The sequence below is a fragment of the Protopterus annectens genome, chromosome 3.part1 (genome assembly GCF_019279795.1).
Source record: "Protopterus annectens isolate FY-2018-M chromosome 3.part1, PAN1.0, whole genome shotgun sequence".
In the NCBI taxonomy this organism is placed as follows: Eukaryota; Metazoa; Chordata; order Ceratodontiformes; family Protopteridae; genus Protopterus; species Protopterus annectens.
This window is the reverse complement of record NC_056732.1, coordinates 1,452,940,071-1,452,957,810: the sequence shown is the minus strand read 5'-3', so window position 1 is coordinate 1,452,957,810 and position 17,740 is coordinate 1,452,940,071. Positions and strand designations below refer to the sequence as shown.

Below are 17,740 nucleotides of genomic sequence, written 5' to 3'. Positions count from 1 at the left end.
CAGTGAATCAGTATAGTAAACAGCACAAGTCAAAACTCACAGCTGAATGAATTATCGTGTCAATACATTTAGGGAAAACAAACAAAATAACACAGAAAAATAAAAATGGCAGTAGCTTAACACCAATAAGATGTAACCGTAAGTTTTCTGTTCAACACATGCAATAATGAGTTAAAAGGAAGAAAGAAGACTTTAAAATGACTAGTGAAAGGGAATGGGGGAGGGGGACTGGGGATTATAAGACAAAGAGCAATTAAAGTTTAGGCCCAGTGAGAAGGGTGAAAAAGGGGTAATAACTGAATATAAGATAGAAAAGGGGAGCTATAGGTAGAAGGTGGATTAGTGGGGTTTTGGTGTCAACAGTGAAAGAAGGATATGGATTTGGTTGTGTAAATGTCGAAAATGAGTTTTTTGGTGTAGGACATTTATGTTGGGTGAACATTTGCTAAGCAAAAATGAAAATAACTGCTTGCAGTTCAGAAACTGGATGTTGCTTAGCAGCAATAGCTCACTATGTAAAGCAAGCTGCTTGCACTGAATGACTTGGGAGGCAAATTGCCACAGTTCAGAAAGAAAATGTCTGCAGTAGTAGTAGTACTGGGCTGTGGAATGTCTCAGCGCTACATGCAGGTATCTGGTGAAGTGACTCCGCCTAGTTTATATGCACATACACACTGCAATGAATGCACACCTACATGTTTGTTATGTGGAGCTACAGTGAGCTTCAAATGTCAATATTTTTTTACATGTTAAAAAAATCACACAGTTATATGGAATAGCAAAATGTCCAGAAACTTGGGCCAATGGTTCACTCACAGAGTACTTAACAAACCAGTTTGAGCCGTATTAGGTACCACGGTAAGAATGACTGTTTGTGGTTAATACACATCACTGCAGCTCTGTGACAGCATTCACTGCACTGCGTCATCACCAACTGTCTCAGTCTGGGCCTTTGTAATTCTTAATTGTGGCGTAAACGTCTGTAAAAATACTACAGTAAATATTTTGGACAATATCAGCAGAGATTGCCAAACAGATATGAAGAATAAACAAATGGCATTATTCTACTGTGTAAATGCAGTATACGCTGAAGTTCTTCATAAGGTCTATTCATAGTAAGTTTCAAAACTGCATGGTGGTTTGTCTCCCTGACCTTATAGTGATGCACTACTCATAGTGTAATGTCAAAACAGTAACTGTCTAATAAAAGTAGGCTTTTCTATAAGTAAACTGGATTATTTTGAAGTGGTAACATCCATCAAATGTTCACAAACTTTAACAGTATTTAATTCTACACATTTTTAAAGAAATACACACCTCGAGTACCATTTTAGGTAGGTATAATTCCAGATCCACAAGATTAGCTGTACATCAAAGTACTTAAATTTTTTCTCAAGAGGAAAATAATCATACCCTTAACCATTAGAGTATTTACTAATATACTTGGTCCTCAATCCATTTATGAGTCTGATTAAATGCAATCTGTATACACAGAAGATACATGAATTTACACTGGGGCAACTAACATCTTATGTAATATTAACTAAATAAATGAAACCAGTTATACAAAAAAAACTGCTCATAAGACCTAAAAAGAAGAATGGCCCAGTGCAAAACTAATTTTAATTAAAAACATGAGACAGCTGACCCTCCTCTTACATAAGAATTTCTAAATAGGAAAATCTGCATCCGAGGGCACAACTATCTAGCCACCTGTGATACTGGGGAGCCAATTAGGCATTAATCAGTCCAGAGAGAATATGGCCATGTTGTAAAAGTGCTCAAAAGCCATATACAGTTATCTAGAAACAGTACTCGGCTTTGATCATGGCTAACCTTACACTTAACCAATTGCTAATCAAATGCATTTTCTGTAACCACAGTGAATGTTTGCTGCCACTACAAATGGTATCTTGTCAAAGGATTGACTGGCAATGTTTCTATTAGCTAAAAGTTTCAGGTGGATCCTGTTGATAGGTTATGCTGTAAAACCAGGATGTATGCGTGGAAGTAGTATAAATGAATATAAGAGCCTCATTACAATATTGCCAGCCACTGGTGGATTTGTTGCTGCTTTTTAACAGAACTTTGAAGTTTGCTTAGAAAAAAAGATTATGAGATTTGAAATGTTTGCTTTTGTGCTCTGTGCAGCCAGTTTAACAGCTATGTCTATAAGGTTACATCATCATCTTCCTCCTAGTCAAAGCAGTTCAGTAAATTGGAAGCACATAAGAGCTGTGAAACAGGTCTTGAGTAAAATTCATTTATTTTAGGAAGTGTAAAGAAATCTAAAAGCATGTCTGGTTTCTTATTTCTATATTCACAGATATGTTTACTGAAAACAGAAACAGTAAAACTGAATTATAAGCAAGAAAAGCTGAAACTAAATAACTTTACATTTAAAATTAATCTGAAGAAAAGCAAACATCAGTGAAACTAGAACGTTGGCCAGGATATTTGAATACCCCTAAATCAGAAGGAAGGACAGCCATAAAAAAGAAAATCTCTATAGAAATACTCATTCTGACAACTTTTAATAGTGACTGTGATACACAAAAAAGGCCCTCAGTGCAAGAGATGGGTAGGAAGACAGAATATGTATGCTTCTATCCATGCTGAAAACAATAACTACACATAAGCGGGAATAAAGCTTACCAGATATATCAAGTCATTGAAGTCTCAAAAGGCAAGCTTAAAGATAAGGAAAATTAAATAGCTATTTACAGCCAAATTAGAATGTGTAGGCTGAAATGTATAAATAGGAACATAACTAGTCTACACATTTATATTATACTAGACTCTCATATAAAGAGCAACACAAAAACAGAGCTAATACAGATGTGGACACTTTCCACTGAGAAATTATGTGCTGTGTAGCAGTAACAGCTGTGAAAAAAACTGTGTTCACCATGTGCTACACTGCATCTGCCTACAGAAAATACAGAGAAAATCAATGTCAGACTCTGATATGACTTAAGATAATACTCTTTGCGTAATCCCTGGAGATGTCAGAAATAGAAGCCAAAAAATTGACAGATGTGAAATCAATAAGTGTACTAATATGACAAGAGCAAAGAAATAAAAGAAAAATGAAGCAGATGATGTATGCTGCAGATAATAAAATAAGCAATTATGCAGCATAGTGGGAAGCTGATTAATGCTACTGCCTCACCGTTCATGGCTCTTAAGTTACTGGATGTAGTGCCTTCTGTGTACAGAATGCATGCCCTAGCACTGGTTTTCACAGTCTATCTAGTCTGATCTGACCATCACCAAAATCATCTGTGGTGATGCATGCCTTGTGTGTGTGCGCATGTGTGTATGTATGGACGTGCACATGTTTGTGTGTCCAGATGGCACTATACTGGTATCCTATCCAAGATTAAGTTTCTCTACCTTACACCCACTGAATTTTGGGATAGGCACAATAACCCTGAACAGGAAAATAGAGGCATCAGAAAAATCAATAAATGAACACCACGCATTTAGAGCAAGAATTAAAGCCCATCCATCCCCACGGCAGTTAATGGATGGCTTTCTCTGCTTCCCAATCTACTATTAATCTTAGTGCAGTGCTTTCTTCTGGCATGTAGTTGAACATGCAAATATGTAATATATATACTTGTACAACAAACGTCCAGCTGGTCAATAACCCATTTTCAGCAGAGGCCCAAGAAGAAAAGTTCCAGCATATTGCATGAAAGCACAACAGTATAATACAGCAAACATACACTGGATATGGACTGTCATTTTTGCAAGTACAATATAGCCAAGTTGTAAAAGTTTAAAGTATAAATCAATATAATACAGAATCACCAAATAAATAAATAGTATGACTGTCTGGTGAGGGAACTTAGCTTAATTTGTTTAAATTAGAAAAGGTGAGGACAGATAGACAGACAGAGAGATACAAAGGTGGGATAAGTAGTGAAAACATATGAATTCAAGAGATATAAAGATATAGTAGTTTGTTTAGAAAAGGGTTATCAGTAAGTCAACAAACAGTATTAGAGATGAGAGAGAAGAAGACTGGTTAGTACAGAAAGGAATAAAAAATATAAGAGAAAGTATGTGGTATTATTATAGAGCAAACTAAACAAATAGAAATGAAGTGGATAGCTGAGTTTCAAGCTAATAGATTTCCTGGATTAAATGTGAATGTACCATTAAAGGCTGTCCTTAAGGGGCATAAACTCTGCTAACAATCTGAATGGACATTAGTTGGAGGTGTGTGTTTTGAAGCTAAATTTGATTCATCAGTTTTGTCTTTAAATAATGAGGATTCTGAATATGATGGTAGATCTAAGGAAGGGTTGAGAATAACCTGAAAGTGCTCATCATTTATGTATTTGGTTTTATTATTTGACATTTGTTGACCGGGTTAGTCCAACTGGGTCAGAGCCCTTTTTCAGTGGAGACCCAGGGAGAAAAGCTCCACAGTTACGACAAGAATTAAGTATACACAGTACATAGGTTATTATACAATGTCCCCAATAGTCAAATGCACAAAAAGTGGGTTTAACATGAGTAGCAATTTGACTGGACAAATCAGCAAAAGAGTAGAACATATAAAATTTACAATATAGTCAAGGCAAAGTACATTAGGTACAGTGAAATTTTTTTTCACAGTTGGGTAGATTAATATGTTTACATTCTTAGACAAAAGTATGAATAAAAATAGCCATAATGGGAGAGAAGTGGTCAGGTAAGAAAGACTCAACAGAATGTAAGTATAAGGTAGAGAGATAGGGATGTAGGAATGCTGAGCTCAAATATAAAAAATTAGAAAGAGAGTTGAGTTACACAGGTGTGGGAGAAAGGAGAGCTGCTGGTAAGCCAAGAGGAGATGGGTCAGTCAGTTTATCGTTTTTATCTGGATATTAAAGTTTATGTTTGGTATTTACAGCATGGTGACCACATTTGTTTTTGTTGTATTATTAATTTGTTTTTTACTGTGCAGGTCTTTAATCATTGTCCTGTACGTTTTCACTATTATGTATATATAGATTTTATATATATATATATATATATATATATATATATATATATAAACACACACATATCTATAGATACACACACACACACACACACACACACACACACACACACACACACACACACACACACACACACATAAAATAGCAACATAGTACATGACATGGCACAGTGAAACAACTAACACAGTTACAATTTCTGGCCCCCAAAGGCTCATTTGTTTCAGGAACTCTGACACCATCTTGTACAAACCTTTAACAATGATATTTCAACATCAAGGATCTCACCTGAAAAAGGTATACATTTTGGTGAGACCAATAAACAAACAAAAAAGTGCATTCAAACTCGGTGTGTTAATACAACAAAATGTAGTTTTGTTGTCTTTGAGAAACGTCTGTCCTTCGGACTGTCACATAAACAAAGCCCCACTTGTACTTGACACAGTCATTAAAGATTTATATACCTTTGTCAACAATGAATAATCTTTGAATAGTCATGTATCAGTTATAGTTGGGAAACCCTTCTATCTTGCCAAATGAATTACCGGGCTGTATCATCCAGGTTGAAGAATGTTATAATCTTCCTCAGTTCTTCCCTTATCAAACCATTGATAGAATACAGTGCACCATTTAAAAAGTACTGCTCCAAACATATTGTCCATGTAGAAAGACCACAACATTTTCTAATTTAAAGTTATAGGCCTAATTTATCTTAGTTATCCAGAGAGACTAAAATCCTTCTTGCTTTTCTCTATCCCATGTTAGCTCATACATGGTGATCTCTGTCTTATCTTCTGGGCTGTGAAAATTCAGTCTTACTAGAACTTCTCCATTTCAGAAAAATTACTATTACTAACAAAATCCATTCCAAAGACCTCAGCCTTCATTATAATATAACAAGGACCTCCTGCAGAGATAGATTCTTCACCCAAATAATCCCCTACTGATAGAGCAAGCTCCCCTCACATGTTACACAATGCAACACACTAGCTTAGTTCGTTTTCTGCTTTGATGATTGCATTTGTACCCATGAATTTACTCCTGACGTAAGCAGTACAAAATCTACCCATTAACGTTTCTGTGTTGCATAATTGTGTTTTATATGGTTGGTCAGGCTGCCTGCCTATAGAGAATCTGCGAGCTTGTGAACAGCGCTGACAACAGCATTCCTATGACAATGAAATCTCTGGCTCAATTCACTGAAACACAATTCACTAAAACACATTTCACTGAAAGTTATATATGGCTTTTTCCCCACTGTTATGCAACCCTGGTGTTACTATATATAGTAAGGGGGGGGCACCGCTTATCTATTTTAAATATTTTAAACTATATACATGGATACTTGCAATTCCAATAAATTACTCTTTTCTGAATTTAATATATATCCAAAATATGTGGGGGACTATGCCCCCCACACCTTATACTAACTCCAGGGTCATACAACAGTAGGAAAAAGGCCATATACAACTTTCATTGAAATGTGTTTCAGTGAATTGAGCTTTCAGTGATTTGTGCACAGTCATTTGACTTTCAGTGAAATGTGCTTTCAGTGAATAGTCCTAGACCCATACATATATATATATATATATATATATATATATATATATATATATATATATGTGTGTGTGTGTGTGTGTGATAAGACAAAATGACCACCAGCAGTGGAGGTAAAACATATCTTTTCTTCTCCTTGTAAATGAATGCCACTATCTGCATCTCCACTTATCAAGAAAACATTATTTTTACTGCACATTATCGCATTTTTTTCAATATGGTTGATTATTTTCTAACTCAGGCCTATTAAGTTGAAGCTACTGCTCATCATTTATAATGAAAACAAAATTTAAACATCAATGCCACAGAAAGGCATAGTAATTTTGATACACTGCACATCTGGAAACTAGTATTGTAAAATGTAAATATGTATGCATGTATACATCTATTTATTTTTAAAGCAAATAAAGCAACAGTTTTACTAGTACATTTGTACAGTGCTAAAAGGAGATATACTGCAGCATGTTAAAAGCCTCTGGGCGCAGTGCAAAACTTAACTGTCCTCTTTCAGCTCTGTTTCACTCAGTGATCAGCACATTCCAATACAGCAGCCTCTACTGTGCCTTATTGCATTAATTATGTAATGACCATTTCTTTTTCTTCAGAGGTTAAAGCAGCACTGGGCGGTTATAGCCATAGTTGTCCTGCATATAATCACACCACTACTTGTGCCCTCTCATGTACGTTTTCGTTACTAAGCAACCATCGAACAATAAAAAATGCAAATTTTCTATCCAAAGTAAAGTGCTTATGTCAAATAAGACAGTAAGGAAATTTTTCTGAAGACTGCTACATAACCTGAACAGGCAGGTATTGACATCATGCATACTCCTCTGCAGCATATATAAATGCGGAACATTAACTGAAGTGAAACTTGATCCTTTAGTCATCAGTACTTGAATAAAATACAGATGTGCAGAGTTTCTCTAGTGAAGGAATTTAAAATAGAAATTAAGTACAGTGAGCAGAGTCAGTTTAATAGCACAAAAGTTCCAGAAGTACATGCTCACAAACTTACTGGTTGAGCTCTACATCCAAAATAAATGAGGATCCAAATGCATCAATCTGGAAACTGGCCTGAGCGATGTGTCTGGACTGTAATATAAAACAGAAAATGACTGATCAGTATTCTGCCATAGAGTACATCTTGTGCACTACAGAAATCAGTTAAGAGAAAAATTCACCATCCCTGTGTTTACTAAATAAATCCATAATGCTGTTGACAAGATAAAATTTTACCCCTGCATTGCTTCTGTAGCTTTAGTACATATTTTGAGTGATTGCAGAAAATAAAGTGTGACTCATTTTGTATTCTGGAAACGTCGTGTACCAACTACTGTTGTACAGTATCGAGCACGGTAATATGACCACTGACTTTGCACTGCTCACGGGAGAACAGAGATGAAACTAATCCATTTCTGCATCTGTGGCTTTCAATTAAGGATAGCCTAGTCACTAAAATAAATGAACTACTTTTCCACAATGGACATTTATGGGTAGTGCATAGGATCAACAGTATACATTTTTATTGTCAATATATTGCAACAAAAACTACAGTAGGCATCGCCCCCTTTCCCTTACACTTCTGTCTTAGGGAAAACCTATTTATCATTCAGACATTTTTCAAATACAAAGCTCAATTTTCAGCACAGACAGGTACGAACAGAAGTAGAACTTCAACTGTCAGTCACCATGTGCCTGTATGTGACTATTTAAATTCTAATACTGATGACCCTATAATGTCACATACTGTGCAAGACACAGTAATACATACTTCACTTGGGTGTAAAAGCACATATACATTTGCAATATTTGATCCTTTACACTGAAATATGGTTCAAACTGAATACACGGAGCCTGTAAAACAAAACATTTAAGTCTTATGATATAGTGTTATTCTCAGATGAGACAAGTGTGATAGGATTAAGATTTACAAATATACAGAATATAGCATGTCTTGTATGATTATGTGGTTATCATAACTGGGTCAGTAAATAGTAAGTGTGCAGCCTTTCAAGAATGAGTTTCTAGAGTTCAGGAGAACAGCAGTCAGAATGCGTGATCCAAATGTATCAATGATCCCAATTTATTTTTCCCCAGTATCTTTATTTGGATTTCCATGAAGAACTATCAAAACATTTCTTCAACATGGGGTGAGCATACGAACATTTAGAATGGTTTGTTTAGAACACACTGAAGGATTAACAGAAAAAAAGAAAATAACAACATAATAACTATGTACATCTAGTGACAAGTGCCATAACATGCGTTCAATTAATACAATAATAAAAGTATGGTCACACAGATAAAAATGAAAGAAAAAACAAGACATTAGTAACAAAACTTCTCTTTGTTACCTTAGCTTAACATGTAGATGTGTTTAGTTGAAACTATTGGAGTATGTGGGCAAAAAGTGTTTTCCACAATTGTGCGTAATAAGAGCATTTGCTTTGGTTGCTAACTATTACTTTATGAGCTGTTACATATTTAATCGACATATGTTTACAGCCATTCCTTGATACATTTGATCTATCCAGCCAGTTTTGAGAGATACGTAGCTTCAGCAATGAAAAAAATGGCAATTAGGGTATGTAGTTTTTCTTTAGCTAGACCCATAGCGAATTCCCAAGACACAGGAGGCTTTTCACATCCCATTTTTTCAAATCCGGCCCTTAGTGAGTACCATAACTTATATGAACATTTACGGCTCCAGAGGTTATGAAAAATGTCAGCTCTTTGGTCTTGACAGTACAGACAGGAGAAGATGTAGAATAATATTTATTGAGTTTGACAGGAGTTAAATGGGCATTATTAACTATCGTGAATTGGGTATACATGATTTTTTTTTAAAAGGGATTAGTTTTAAAGAAAGCTGAATTGATTGAGATTTCTGGTTATCTTGAATTGCAGGTTGCACCTTAGACCAATAATCTGAGTATAGGATATTATCTTGATATTTAATAGTTGTAATTCATTTATATGTATCTGTTAGCATTTTCTTTTTAAGTGTAAACATATTCCATAATGTCTTACAAAGATTTATATTATCATCATCTAGTTTTGGATAGAGTTCATGTCATTTCTTTAATCTGTCTTAGTATAACTAGATAGCTTTTAGGAAGGTTTAATGCAATTCGGAGAGCACTAGTAGAAAGATTTTTATAATAATAAATATCTAATATTTTCAATTCTCTGATTAAGGGGTAATTGTTCAGGTTTAACATAGAATTGTTTAGTTTAAGATATGGACTGAGGTGGAGTGGCTGCAAAAATGTTAAAAGGACTTGTTAGATTTAGCGATTCAATAATATTCTGCAAGATAGTTACCATATTTTTAGGCAGTTATTTAGTTTTATTCTATCCATATTTTCTTTAGTGAGGAAGAGTAGGGCCTTAGAGTTGATTTTGCAACCAGTTACAAGATTATACCATATTTTTACCCAAATACAGCTCCATTTTGTTTTAGTTGGACAATAATCAAAGACTGCTATAATTCTACTAGCATTTATTATGTCATAGTAGAGTTTAAAATCTGGGAGACCCAAATCACCAATCTTTTTGGGATAAATTATTTTTGATAGATATTATCGATTTGGGTTCCCAAAGAAATTTAGAAAGATTTACATTTAAGGTTTTGAAAACTTTTTTAGGTTACCATAATAATATACTGTAACAGACCATAAAAAAACATGTTTATCGTAAGTTTAGATATAAGAAAAATGACACATTGCACTCTGTTCTTCCTGCTACCAACCTGTGCCTAACCACACTCCAAGACAGACAGGAAGAGAATAAACTGACAGTGTATAAAGAACCATTTATGTAAATAACATTATATTGTTGCATCCATATGTGTTCTTCATTTTCCAATATACTTACCCTGAAATTCAATATATAAAAACATTTTTAAGTAGATCAAAAATAGCATGACTTCCCAAAAACTCTACAAAAACAAGTCACGTAGTCCCCTTATGAAGTGTTAACGTGTAGTAAATAGAAAAGGCAGCAGGGGTCTTATCGAACACATAATTAAATTCCAACAGGTTGACTATAAACAAATACACAAATCATTTTAGTAGAATAGGCCACAGTGGTGCAACGATTAGCATTGTCACCTCACAGCAAGAGGTTCTCCTGTTCGATCCTCGGCTGGGATGCCTTCTGTGCGGAGTCTGCATGTCCTCCCTGCGGTCGTGTGGGTTTCCTCTGGGTGCTCCGGTTTCCTCCCACATCCCAAACACATGCTGTAAGTGGATTGGACACTCTAAATTAGACAAAAAGTGAATATTCCACACACTCATAAACTGAAAACATCCCGCTCAAAAAAGTTCTTCAACCCAGATAACTTCCTTACTGAATTGCAGGCATGCGACTGGTCACCACTAACTCATCTTGAACTTAATAAGGCAGTGACCTACTTTAATACAACCTTTCTTCAAATCCTTGATCATCATGCCCCTTTTCACTCTACTAGAATAAGATCCAAACCTGCTCCATGGCTATCTAAACAAACAAAAGAAAAAATGAGCCTTAGAAATCAAATCTGGGCCAAATGGAGAGGTAGTAAATGTGCATCTGACCACCTCCTCTTCAAACAATTAAGGAATGCTACCAAGAAAGATACTGTTAGAGACAAAAAGGAATATTATCTTCACCTTCAACAAAGCAGTCAAAAAAACCCTCAAAAATTCTGGTCAAGTGTTAATAAACTTCTTAAACCTGGACATTCACCTACTCCTACCCCTTCAGGCTTTCATCTCAACAATGCTACACAGATCCCTGAAGCCTTTAATAAGTATTTTACAGAAGCCATTCAATCGCTAGCTAACTCATTACCCACATCTACTGCTTCATTACCAAATACCTCTTTACCCTCATCTAAGACCTTTCAGATTCAACCCGTTGCTACATCCCTTATTTATAAGCTTCTTAAAAAACTAAAACCTTGCACCCCATCTGCTGACAAACTACCATCCGAATACCTACAAATAGCTGCAAAAGCTATCAAATATCCAGTATCCATACTGATAAATAGGACTATCACTGAGGGAACAATCCCAACCTTATGGAAAATATCTCATATAATTCCCCTACACAAAGGAGGCTCATCAACTGAACTCTCAAATTTTTGACCTATTGCCTTACTTTCCCCATTAGCCAAGATTATGGAAAGATGTGTTCATAAACAAATTCTTAACTACCTTCTTCAAAACAAACTTCTAGCCGACTGTCAACATGGATTCAGACCATTCCACAGCACTACAACTGCCCTCCTTTCCTTCTCTGACACCATAAATATTAATAGAAACAAAAATCATTTCTCCTCAGCACTATTCATAGACCTTTCAAAAGCCTTTGATATGGTTAACCACAATTTACTTCTTGACAAAATAAACCTTTATTCTCTCAGCCCACACTCACTACAGTGGTTTAAGAGCTATCTCCAAAACAGGCAACAAGCAGTCCTATGGGAGAACAATCTATCTTCCTTACTCCCAGTAAATATTGGTGTTCCACAAGGATCAATCCTTGGCCCCTTCTTTTTCATTATTTATCAATGACCTACATCTCAATATACCTCAAGCCACCTGCATTCAATATGCTGATGACTCAACATTAATCTGCACTGCTAAAAATATTCCCTCCCTCCAGTCCCTCACCCAAACAGTCTTCTTAACTGTCGAAAACTGGTTTATGCAACACTGCCTCCTCCTTAACCCCAAAAAAACTAAGCTTCTTCTCTTTACTCCCACTCATAAATCTCCCACACCTCTCTTTACTATCTCCTCAAATAATGCAACCAGTATTAACCCTGATAAGACCACTCGATTACTAGGTGTAACTATTGATAACAGTCTCAATTATGATGAACACATCAACACCACTATTAAAGCTGTAAACAAAAAAATTGGGACTCTCTACAGAATTAAACCCTTTCTGACCCCAGTAGCTAGAAAAAACATTGCTCAGACACACCTGATCTCCACCCTCTTCTATGCCTCACCTATCTATACTAACTTATCCAAAAATAACATTATCAAACTCTCTATCTGCTACAATAGCATAGCCAGATTCATTACTGCTACTCCCCTAAGAACACACCATTGTCTTAACCTCAAACAGCTAGATTGGTTAGAGCTAACTAACCACTTACTCTATCAACAACTACTCATCATTCAAAAGACCCTCTACTACCCTGATGCCACCCCTAGCCTTACAAAACTGATCATACCATATAAAAACCTAGCCACACTCCGTTCTGCTAACAAACTCCTAGTATCTCTAACTAAATCATATAATAAAGCTGGGGATTCATTATTTTCAAATTCCATAGGTAAAATCTGGAATCAACTCCCTCAAGAAATTACTAATCAAAACTTTACCTCTCTTTTCAAAAAACACATCAGAGAACATCTTAAAGCACAGTGGTTGTGTCCTTGTGCTAATCCCGACTGAAACCATGTCCTCATTTACCTAATTTTTCCTCCCCTTTCCACTTTCTGAGCTCCACACAAACACTTTCAATAGTTTGAGATTTGTATCTGAGAATGTAGACTTGTGCCAGCAACCTTTTTTAACTTCATCTTGTGTTATTGTTTCTGTTTTAATAAGGCTAATACAGTAGTATATATTAGTAGTAGTGTTATAGTTTCTTTTTAATAAGTCTAATACAGTAGTATATATTATAAGTTTATCTCCTATTCTTAGTATCTCTTTTGTGTTGAAATTGAATTTTCTTTTTTACCTTGTATTGTTTACTCATATTAATGCTTTATTGTGCCAAATTATTGTTTATTGCCTGTACTGGAGCTTTTCTCCCCGGGCCTCTACTGAAAACGGATACATGTCCAGCTAGACTAGCCCGGTCAACAAATGTAAAATAAAATAAAATAAATAAAATAAAATTGGCCCTAGGCATGAGTGCGTACGTGTGTGTGCCTTCTGTGGAAGGTTGGGCGCTGGGCTGGCAACGCAACACCGTAAAACTCCACTGCCAATCATGAGCGGAGAGGTGGATCCGCTGTGGCGACCCCAAACCGGGAAAAGCTGAAAGAAGAAGAAGAAAACATTTAACATGTTGATTTCCTTTTCTTTATCTGAATGATAAAATCAGTAGCAGTATGTTATAAATGATAAAGACATATGCAATTTGAAAGCAATGACCAGTTTTAATGCTTTCATTCTCACAGACATTAGCTCCAAAACATGAAAATACTGTGCAGGTACTGCAATATGATAAGATGGTAGGAAATGTCTTGCATAAACTCTGACGAGTATATATAGGAACCAAAAGACCTTCTGATCATTAATAATGATTATGTCAGCACAGACAAAACTCCAGTACAAAGCACATATGCAATTATACCCGTAATTTGTCTCAAAGGTACAATTTAGTTGGCAATTCTTGGAAATCAGCATTTACAATATATCCACTGATATTCAGTATGTTATCATCAGATAATGCTGATAATAGACTACCTTTAAGACCAACTTAATGATAATGTTCACTTAGCATTAAGTTGAGAGGTACATGAGAGCACTTTGACAGGGATCCCCTATAAATAATAGAAGTGTGTGCACTGTAGAAACACTGTCATATATAAACAGAGTCCCGGTGACCAACACAGTCAATTAATGTATAAAACCAGCACGGATAATGTCGAGATACAAAATACATTACATATATTATTTTATCCCAAACTTACAATAGTTTTGTTCCACTGATATTCAGTATGTGGACATCAAATAGTGCTATTAACAAGCAGACTTCATTCAAGACCAACTTAGTGCTAGCTTTCACATAGAAAGAATAGCTCCAATACAACAGAGCACCCCCCCACGAGAAATGGAAGAAAGTGCAATGTAAAAACAGTCATATATAGACAGAACCTTAGTGACCACACCTTCATCAAGAGTATAAAACCAGTGCAGATTAAATCAAAATACAAAACACATTACATAAATTATTTTGAACCAAACTTACAATTCTTTGAGTAACACAGTTTGATTTCCACCACTACCAGTATGTCCATTAGTATTTGGTTTGTGGTCTTCTTATAATGGTTCAGCAGTCAAACTTCATTCAGGTATCTTGTTGAAAGCATTTATGAAGGCTTATTTTGCATCTTTAACTGACTCCACAGAGTAGTTATTTCCCTTCTCTTGGAATACCAAAGTAGAGGAGTATCACATCTGAAACTTGATCCCCCTCGCAATCAAAAACGCAAAAAATGCAGACTCACTGTCGATCCGGTTTCATTTAGATTAGTAAACTGGTTAAAAGCAGTTTTGTTCCTGTTCCATATTAGAGCTTTATTCAGTTTGGCAGCTGATAAATTTTAAAGGCATCTTGGTAATTTGAGACTCTCAGCTGGATTCAGCCTGGTTATCTAGGAGGCAGACAATAATTTGGTGTAAAACTTCAGTTAGTTTTGACTGTTTGCATTTTTCAGGCATTCCTCCCATCAAATGTTCCCTTTGCTTCTTGCATCTAGGTCTAGAATATTTTTTGCAGTTCCTGAATGGTTTTAGTATTAGATCGTGATGTTTCTAATATTTGGTTGATTTTTATCTCATTTTCTAATGTTTTAGCTTCTGTTTTTTCTAATCTGTCCACTATACAGTTCACTGGGTTGCCAAAAGTTTGAAGTTGGTCTTGTAGTTGTTGAATCACTGCTTGTAATGGTTGTAACACCATTTTGAAGTCATCCAGGTCTGTGAAATGTTCCACTTTTGGTTTACGTAGACCCTTTTGACCTTCCAGTTGTTTTGTAGTTCTCGGTCATTTGGAAATAATTTCCTTTTCAAGAGTGGATATAGCCGAGAATTTAGATATTTGTAAGCCCATGATATGGTTGCATTTGCCATCCTGATAGTCCCCTTGGCAATGTATGGCTCCTCGATTTTGCGAACTGTTGCAATGGAGTTTCATTTGAGAAGTCATCTGCACCTCGGAGGTAAGTCTCTACATGGTTATCTATTTGTTTTCTTTTTTTTTCAGCATTTTGGAAGCCTTCTGGTTAGTGAATGATTTAGCTAACCTTTAAAGTAATTTTTGAGCTTAGTTGACCATGTTTACACTGATTTGTCATGTCCCTGCCATTTTCGCTGGAGCCATGCTGACACAGTGTTTGCAGGACGGCCACCATCTTACCTCCCCAGTGATTCCAATTTAAGTGCTGCAAAGAGTTTTTTTTGCAGACCAGTTACTGTGAAATAAAATGAATGTATACCTTAATGAAATGCCCACAAATAAAAATTAACTACATAGATTATGCCTTGACTAATTCATGGCATCAGAAGATTAAATGATCTACAATGGATATAAAGACTATAAACACTTGAACTAGCTGCTTATTTAAAACTTAAAAACAAAATGCAAGACACTACAACATGCCTGAACCTTTTTAACAGTTACCAACCTACTGAATTTCTTGTATTTCCAGCTCTGAAAAAGATGAACCAAAAAATAATTTACTACTCCAACTGCATGACATTCTGCATATAAGGCAAACAAGCCTAACCAAAATAGTAAAGTAATAGGAACATTCCATAGCCTTTTTTATACATCATGATGGTGAAATGGAACTGCTGGCAATAAATCAGTGAAACAGCAACGTAACAAACAGTAAAATAGCCTACATAAAACTATCTGAAACATCGATTTAAACTTTAAATGAACAAAAAAACAACTAAAATACATCTTGTTATTGAGGGGTTGAACCTCCCTCCCAAATTTCACACGCTCTCTATTAACTAACATAATCAACTCTGAGGTCCCTACCATGCTGAAAAAGATATAAACCTCTCACTCATATTAAAGCCGGAGTTCCCAGAAACTCTGTCTCTGAAAATAATTATTATAAAAAACAAGCACCCATTTGTTAAACAGGTAGACCCACTGGATACACAATCCCTTTTCAGGAATGACCTAGAAGAAATGTCTGTTTAAGTGACCTACTCAAGGTCATACAGAAGGCTAAGCGAATCAAACCCTGTACCCCAGGAACTACAGCTTACAGCCTTAACCCTCTGCCAGCAATTGTTAATATTTTACACAAAACTGTCAGATCAGTTGCAAACATCTGAATCACAACATGATCAATTTAATTTTGACCTGATGTACTACCAGGCTAGGAAATTACAGACTGGCTTTAAGTTAATGGCGTGCTGCACTGGACAGTACAGAAATATCCTTCCTTTACTTATCAGCAAGACACTGGTCAATCAAATATCAAGTCTTGAAGGAAAGGGTATGCTAAAGGCTGAAAAGGATGTTAGTTTTAGTTATAGGAAATGAATGAATTGTGGGTCACATGACAAGCAAACATCACAAAGTATAGGTGATGATTTAAAATTATCGTACAATATACATGAAAATAGGTGACAGTCTATGCAGTGAAATTTCAGATAATGTACTGATGTTATGTTTTTGTTCTGATTATGTAAATGTATCAACTTTGTTTCACTGATAACACTGAATACTGTTTTAAGAAAAAAAAAGGTGGAAACCGTAGTTGTTAGGAATATATTTGGTGTCATCCTTAAACTAATACATAGACCTAATGACTAAAGAAGTGCTAACCCTAATCAAACATTGCTAAAAGATCAAAAATCTTCTAAGCCCCTCATCAACAGCTGTCATTGCTAGAAATTTACTGATTCACAAACTTGTACATGGCCTTCCAATCCTGGGCCTCCATTCCTTACACAGAAACTTCAAACTAATAAAAATAACATTTTCAAGTTTACACTCCTAGATGATCAATAATCCCATCATTGCATCCCCAGTCAGGTCACACTCCTTCTGGCTTCCCTCATTTCCAAAATCCTAAAGCTAGGCTACTGCCCACCATTAAGGCTCATGCTTCCCGTTTAGGAACCTAAGAGGACAGCATCACCTTAATCAGACCTCCCTTTAAAACTGTAACAGAGGAGAAAGCTCTCTCAAGAATAGGTCCTGCCACCTGGAACCACCTTATCTGCTGAGGTAAACAAATCTTCAAACGTTATTGGAATTCAAAAACCCCCTTAAGGACTACTTACATAAGGAAGCCGAGTGCATTTGCTTCAGGGACACTTGCTGTTCAAGATGTTATGCAGAGTTGATTTCTTCCAATGATTTTGCAACAATATAAATACATTTTGTTCATTTGTACTGTAACTCAAACTGCCTAATATGTACATTT

General features: G+C 35.7%; 1 protein-coding gene across 1 annotated transcript in view; it reads right to left on the bottom strand.

Moving 5' to 3' along the window:
- Positions 1–17,740, bottom strand: part of ADAM22 (ADAM metallopeptidase domain 22) — a 2,281,988-nt gene that overhangs the window by 1,944,548 nt on the left and 319,700 nt on the right. Inside the window, exon 3 of the mRNA XM_044066314.1 lies at positions 7,570–7,646. Coding sequence (XP_043922249.1) covers positions 7,570–7,646 — 77 coding nt within the window. The remainder of the gene's footprint in view (positions 1–7,569; positions 7,647–17,740) is intronic.